This window comes from Mus caroli, chromosome 2 (assembly GCF_900094665.2).
Source record: "Mus caroli chromosome 2, CAROLI_EIJ_v1.1, whole genome shotgun sequence".
NCBI lineage: Eukaryota > Metazoa > Chordata > Mammalia > Rodentia > Muridae > Mus > Mus caroli.
Genome location: NC_034571.1, coordinates 164,357,520 through 164,364,931, shown reverse-complemented (window position 1 = coordinate 164,364,931; position 7,412 = coordinate 164,357,520). Strand labels below are relative to the sequence as shown.

General features: G+C 48.8%; 1 protein-coding gene across 1 annotated transcript in view; it reads right to left on the bottom strand.

Annotated features, from left to right (window-relative positions):
* The window catches only part of Cass4 (Cas scaffold protein family member 4), a 39,326-nt gene that overhangs the window by 11,048 nt on the left and 20,866 nt on the right, over positions 1–7,412 (bottom strand). Inside the window, exon 2 of the mRNA XM_029469096.1 lies at positions 5,841–6,263. Within this exon, the coding sequence (XP_029324956.1) occupies positions 5,841–6,263 (423 nt within the window). The remainder of the gene's footprint in view (positions 1–5,840; positions 6,264–7,412) is intronic.

Sequence of the window (7,412 nt, the reverse complement as noted above, 5' to 3'; positions counted from 1 at the left end):
CAGGCAATGGTGGCAGACATTTTTAATCTCAGCACTTGGGAGGCAGAGGCAGGAGGATCTCTGTGAGTTTGAGGCCACAGAGCTCTCTGTGAGTTTGGTCTACAGAGTGAGTTCCAGGACAGCCAGGGCTACACAGAGAAACCCTCCTCAAACAAACAAACACACAAACATTGTTGGGTATGGCTGCACCTATTTGTCACCCTAGCAACTGAGGAGGTGGGGGGGGTCTCTGGCCATCCAGGGCAAGTTCTAAGCAAGTGAGAGACTTTGTCTCAAAGAACAAGGTAGGGCTGGTGAGAAGGCTCACTAACTGGGTAAGGGCGCTCACCACGAAGCCTGATGATTTGCACTCAATCCCAGAACTCACGCAGTGGAAGGAGAGAACTGATTCTAGTAAGCAAGCTCCGCCCTTCACGCACTGCTGTGGCAAGCGAGTGCCTCAAATAAATGTAGGGGAGGGGTTTTCTGTTTGTTTTTGAGACAGATCTCACTCATCTAGTCTCAGCTGGCCTGGAACTTGCTCTGAGATCAGGCTGGATGGCCTCAATCCCACAGAGATCCACCTGCATCTGCCTCTTTAGTGCTGGGATTAATGACACGTCCCACCACGCTCTGCTTAAATGCGGCCTTAATAGCAAAAACCGGGGCTGGAGAGATGGCTCAACAGTTAAGAGCACCGACTGTTCTTCCAAAGGTCCTGAGTTCAATTCCCAGCAACCACATGGTGGCTCACAACCATCTGTAATGGAATCTGATGCCCTCCTCTGATGTGTCTGAAAACAGCTACAGTGTACTCATATACATTAAATAAATAAATAAATCTTAAAAAATATGTTTAAAAAATAGCAAAAACCAAACAAGGTAGACAACTTGATGTTGACCTCTGACCTCTATATGTCTATGGGCACATTCTCATTTACACACACACACACACACACACACACACACACACACCTACATATTAGAAAAATCAAACCCTAGTTCTGTCCCTGGTATCATAGGCTGATTGGCCCAGGACCAAACTCATCAATGGTTGGTTAGACTACATGTTGAATTAAATCCACACCCAGCTTTCCCTGTCCCTGCCTCTGTAGACCTTTCCCAAGCTCTTCCTTGCTCAGAGCCGCAGAACTTCAAATGGATGACCTTATGTGTCACATGTGACTGTGAGAACAGTCCACTCAGGGACTTTCCTGTGTGTGCCACTTCAAAACTGTCCCATGTTTCTTGGGAAAATGTTAAGTTCCAGATAGCAGTTAAGGAACAGGCTTGAGTGCTGGGGTTTCCAGAGGCAGAAGGAGGCACTTCCAAAAGGCTGTCAGCAAGAAATCTGTCCCCTTACACTTGAAATACCAAAGTGTCCCTTCTCAGAATGGAAATGTGTTCTGTGTGTGGTTTTGTGTGTGCATGCGTGTTTAAGTGGGGTTTCCACACTAAATACAGGAAGTTGGAATGGAAAGTAAAAGAAGACTCGGGAGAGCGGTTTTCCTGGGGGAAGCTACAGGAGGAAGGCGCGGAGCTTCTGGGCGTTGGTTTTGATTTCTCCTTGTGGATACTAGTAGCTGAGCTGTGCCTCCAGGGTCTGGAGAAGACAAATTGACAAAAACTCTATAGAAAGAATAGCTTTGGGGCCAGCGAGATGGCTCAGTGGGTAAAGGTGCTTGCTGCCAAGTTTGATGGCCTAAGGTCAGTTCTTAGGACTCATGGGTAAAGCGAGAGAACAAACTTCCACAATTTGTCCCCTGACCTCCATAAACATAAAATGTGATTAAAAAAAAAAAAAAAGAGGAAAAACTTTTCTAGATAACCAAATATATATGCTTAAAAAAAAAAGAGTATCTTTAGCCAGGGTCACATAAAAAAGGCCACAGAGAACAGAGACACCGAGGATAAAGGTCTGCCTTCAGAGTAAGGTGGACACAGACTGGCTTGGAGGTTAGTTCCCACCCTGGGTTCACACTGGGCTCACCAGGGACGGGCAGTTTGACCTCTTAGGAATCATTTCACCTTGTGTAGAAAGGAGAGCTACTCTAATCCAAAGGTCCCCAGAGGCATCCCCTGGATGGACACTTCGGATTCTGGCACAGAGATGAAACTCCCATGACCACTTGAGAAAAAGTGGTACACTCCAGCCACCTTGGCTTTTCAAGCTGGGCCACTCTGAACCTCAGGAGTCTGGCACTGGTATCAAAGGAGCCCAAGACATGTCCTTCTCCAGCTGTGGCTTGAACGTGCAAACTGTGGCAGAAACAGCTCAAAGGGCTGGGTTTGGACTCGCCTAATTCTATGTATTCCTGACTGGCACTCCTGATTGGAACACATTTTCTGGGCAGCCTCAAACTCAGGGATAAACGGCAGATGTCTGAGCAGGGAAGGCATCCATGCTTGTCTTCATTCACAACCATTTGCTGGCTACTCTTCTGGGGTGTACGGCTCTTGTCTTTGGGGAGGGGGGTAGAGGAAACTATTTAGAATCTCCTAAAGGTACAGCTAGGAGCTGACCTTGGGTGTGGTCAGTCCAATACACTCCTAGCACATGAAGAAAGGGACAGAAGGTGCTGGAGAGTTTGCAATGCCCTGGATTGATAGTAGCTGCCTCTGAAATCAAAGTGTGTGTGTGTGTGTGTGTGTGGGGTGCCCTTGGATTAGAATAGCCTTTTAAAATGAAAGCAGGAGGGGGAGGGGGAGGGGAGAGGGAGGAGGGGGAAGAGGAGAGGGAGGAGGGGGAAGGGGAGAGGGAGGAGAGGAAGAGGAAGAGAGGAGGAGGAAACCAGAATGTAGTTAGGACAGACAAGGAGGGAATCTGAAGAAGAAAAGGCAAGGACATTCCCCAGGGGTTTTCTGCGGTCCCTGGGAGAACCTGCTCGGAGACAGAGGACCCGAGTTTCCTTCCAGCCACTGTGGTTTCTCTTGTTCACCACAGCTCCCCCCCCCCCCAAGGATGCATACTCTGACAGGCTTCGCTTCAGCAAGACAGACCTCAATGCTCACACAGTACCCATCCTCCTGGATTAAGCTGTGATGGGAAACTCAGTTTCCCCTCGTCAGTTCCCAGTGAACAGGCTACTGTTGGGTTGAGTCACTTTGTTTATTCAGCAGTAGAGCCTGGCCCTGTGCTGGGTCCTCAGGGGTCTTGGCATCAGCGGGCATCACATCTGCTTTCCTTTTGAGAGTGAGATGGAACTTTGCCTCCCCCCGCCCCCTTCAGTGGTTTTGGAAGACAATTCAAACGAAAATGGTCTGGCGTGATTTCTTCTCTGCACTTTCAGTTATTTATAGTAAGTGCACACATGGGTGTCCCCGTGTTCCTGTGGGGCTAGGGGACAACTGTGGAATCTATCCTCTGATCACAGTGTCACAGTGTGGGTTCTGGGCATCAAGCTCAGGCCACTGGGCTTCTTTTTGGTAGGAGCCTTTCTTTACCTGAGAAGCCATGTCTCCACCCCTCATGACTTGGTCTTAAAGAAATACCGCCAAAGCCTGTCTTGAGTCAGTGGCTCAGACAGCAAGCAGTTGGGTGCTGGGATAATTTGTTCCAGAAAAGACAAATAGGGCCCACCTTGTGGCAGTGTCTGGGGGCTGCAGCCAGCACCTGTGTGTGACAACTGTCTGTGCTTGGAAACTGTCTTGCCTTGGAAAATATGAAGTATTTGAAATGTTTGAAGGGACACTGTTTCCAGGCAGTATTGGAAGCTGTGAGCAGTGCTTCAGGACCCTGCCACACAGACATCAGAGGCAGCGGTCTGTCTTTCTATATACGTGGAGTTTCCTAAGACATCAATTGGCTTCATGGCCTAGCGAGATGTACTATTTGAGTGTCAGGGTTAGAAGAGGCCTATTGTCACTGAACACTGAGGCCAGTGGGGTCTTGTTTGTTTGTTTGGTGTTTGTGAGACAAATCTTCATGTAGCAAAAGCTAGCCTCAAACTCACTACATAGCTGAGGCTGCTCCCCAGCTCCTCATCCTCCTGCCTCTATCTCCTGAGTGCTGGGGTTACAGCCGCACCCCACCCAGCCTGGTTTATGCAGTAACTGGGATAGACCAAGCATACTAGGTAAGCACTCTACCTACCGAGCTCCAGCTCCAAGCTGCTTGCACTGTATTTTTAAAGCCCCAGGAAGACCAGGGGTGTGGGGTGAGTGGTTCCTTTTGCCTTTAAATTCCTTCCTTCCTTCCTTAAGGCCCCAACAATGTGACCACACATTTTTCAAGCTCCAGCTTCCCTCTGCTTGTAAAAAATTCACAGGTGTCCACGTGTCCCCCAAGGCACCTAGCATCTTCCTGATCTATTTGTTCGTGAAATTTATTTTATTTTATTTTATTATTTTTTTGTGTGTGGTTTTTCGAGACAGGGTTTCTCTGTGTAGCTCTGGCTGTCCTGGAACTCACTTTGTAGACCAGGCTGGCCTCGAACTCAGAACTCCGCCTGCCTCTGCCTCCCGAGTGCTGGGATTTCCACACCCGGCTTGTGAAATATTTATTGAGGACCTGCCTCAGTCGAGATGCTGGGGACATGGACAGAATAAAAGAAAGGAAAGAAAGGTCCCTGTTACTGCCTTTTTTTTTATTATTATTTTCGAGACAGGGTTTCTTTGTGTAGCCCTAGCTGTCCTGGAACTCACTTTGTAGACCAGGCTGGCCTTGAACTCAGAGATCTGCCTTCCTCTGCCTCCCGAGTGCTGGGATTAAAGGTGTGCGCCACCATGCCCAGCCACTCTCTTATTTAATTTTCTCCTTACTCAATTCTACTTCCTGAGGAGAACTACCTGTGTGGGTTCTTCGAGGTCTTTCCAGTCCATGTGTTCATCTGCATACAAGAGCGCACACACACACACACACACACCAAGGTTTAATCCTTCATTAAAGGATTCTGTCTTCCTTTTTAGAACAACTACATAGAAACATTTCTTTTTGTTTGTTTGTTTGTTTTCTTTTTCGAGACAGGGTTTCTCTGTGACTATCCTGGAACTCACTCTGTAGACCAGGCTGGCCTCGAACTCAGAAATCCGCCTGCCTCTGCCTCCCAAGTGCTGGGATTAAAGGCGTGCGCCACCACGCCCGGCTAGAAACATTTCTTATCCCTGTGTAGTGGCTCACCATGATGACAGGGACAAAAGATGATTTTTCTGGGACAGAGTTTGGGGGGATGGGGTAGGAATGAATCAGCAGAGAAAAGCACATGCCACCGTGCCTGTCCCTGGGACCTGCGCGTGAAGGAAGGAGAGAACCAACACCCGAGAGTGTCTTCCGGTTTGCGCATATGTGCAGTGACCCAGGCATGCTCAGATCCCAAATACGTAAATGGAGGGAAAAAAAAAACCTTTCAAAATGTCTGTACCCAACACTCTCCCATGCAAACACTTGGGGACCTGTGGGTTTTCCCTAGCACCAATGTGGTCACTTCCAACCCCCTTCTGATCTCTATTTGACCCTCTTGTATGTTTCTGTAACAATTCTAGAAGTTAATTGTCTGGGGGAGGCAGATTCGAGTCTTGAACGTTATAAGTGATGCCTTGGCCTTAACATGGTGTGAATTAAGCCATCCTTTGTTCCCATTGTCTCCAGCGCTCTCTGTGACATGGGATCCTGTGAATAGCCAACAAACTCCTGCACACACCTTCAACTGATGGCACAGGTTGGTCAGTCTTGGTGAGCTGGGCAGTCACGGGGATGCTAAGCGTGTGCATGAAGTGGGACTGGGTCTTGGGCATGCTCAGTAGGGCTCTGGGGTCCTGCTTTGTACATTTGATCTGATGCAATGGTGATGACTGCAGTGTGTTGAAGCCCCTGGGTATCCCAGTACCCTTTACCCATGCTTTCATCCAGAGACAACACTCACCTGCTTGGGGAAGCTCAGCGTCTTTTCACAGATGATCCTGGCACTGGAAGGTGACTCAGGCAATTCATAGACTTGGGCAGTTGCTGGTGGTGGCCCCTCCACCCAGCTCCTCATTGGTTCATACACAGGTCCCTGGGGTGGCGGGGAGATGAAGTCCTGCACCTGGGAAGGCGCCCCAGAGCTGGTGAGATCTGTGTCCGGGCCTCTCAGGAGCAGGGGACAGGGTCTGTCTGCAGGGGTCTCTCTGAGGACTTGGAGGCGGTTGGCTGGAGCCAGGCCTTGCCTCCCGTGGAGCAGACATCTCCACCAGCCCTCACTTTCTGGCACATTTTGTTCCACGATGGTCAGGATGTCCCCTCTGGAGAAAGCAAGCTCGTCGGAGCAATCAGCATGGTTGTCGTAGAGTGCCCTGGCCAACAGGGTCTGGAGGAGAGAACGCGCTGTTAGAGTCCTTGGCCGAGGCTGTCCTATTATTGCCCATGGCTGTACCAGGCCACCAAGAAACTGCCGCACAAGTCTCCAAGCTGCATTCTCACCCTCCCCAGAGGCTCTGACCCTGCTCTTTTCCTGGCTGAGACTTCCCATCCTCAGGGTTTCTGGTGATGCCACATCCTCTGGGGTGCTTTTCCTGCAACTCCAAACCCAAGATGAGTGGCTCTAGTAAGCCCTTTCTTAAATTCTCGGACAGTGTGACCCTCGTGGTGACACGCCGGTGCGTTTTATGACACACATTTCAGCCAAAGTCCCGTTTATTAAAGGGGCTATGCTCCTTGGAGTTACGTGCTTGCCTGCTGCATGATGTCACATGCTGTGCCCTGTGTATACCACCTTAGGATTGACATTCTTAGCTGTGTACCCTTGAGTACATTATCTACGCTGTCTGAGCCCATTTCCTTATGGATGACATGAGAAGACTAGTGTTACCTATTATTACTAGAATTACCTATTAATTATTAAATTACCTATTTATTATTATTAATGCGCTTTGTGTACACATGTATTATATACACGCACATGAAATAAGTACATTTTGTTTATCTATTACTCTGTCTCTAGCATCTGCCTCGGGCACGGGCATACAGGAGAAGCTTAAGGGATGCCTCTTAGCTAGTGGCTCGCACCTGCAGTTCTAGCACTCGGAAAGCTGAGGCAGGAGGATTGAGAGTTCAAGATCTGTCTGGACCACTTAGTAAGCCCTGTCTAAAAAAATAAAGCAATAAGTGGTAGAGTGCCTGCCTCGCCTGTGGTAGGCACATACTGAGTACTGCTCTGGGAGGGGACAAGCACCGTGACAAAGTTTGCACTGTCTCCACTGTCCCCTCCCTGAAGAGCATGTCTGGGACATGCTTTTTTTGTGTGTTTGCCAAAAACACTTTAAATTTTAGCTTTACAAAACATTCTGCACGCACATGTGTGTGTGTGTGAAGTGTCTAAGGGTCATCCAAGAGGCAGGGACCGGTGTTAGCTGTCCAATGGGTGCTAGGAACCAAACTCAGGTCCTCTGAAAAAGCAGCTGGCCCTCCTAGTTGCTGAGTCATATCTATTCTCTTTTGAAGCGTCTTTTTTTTTTTT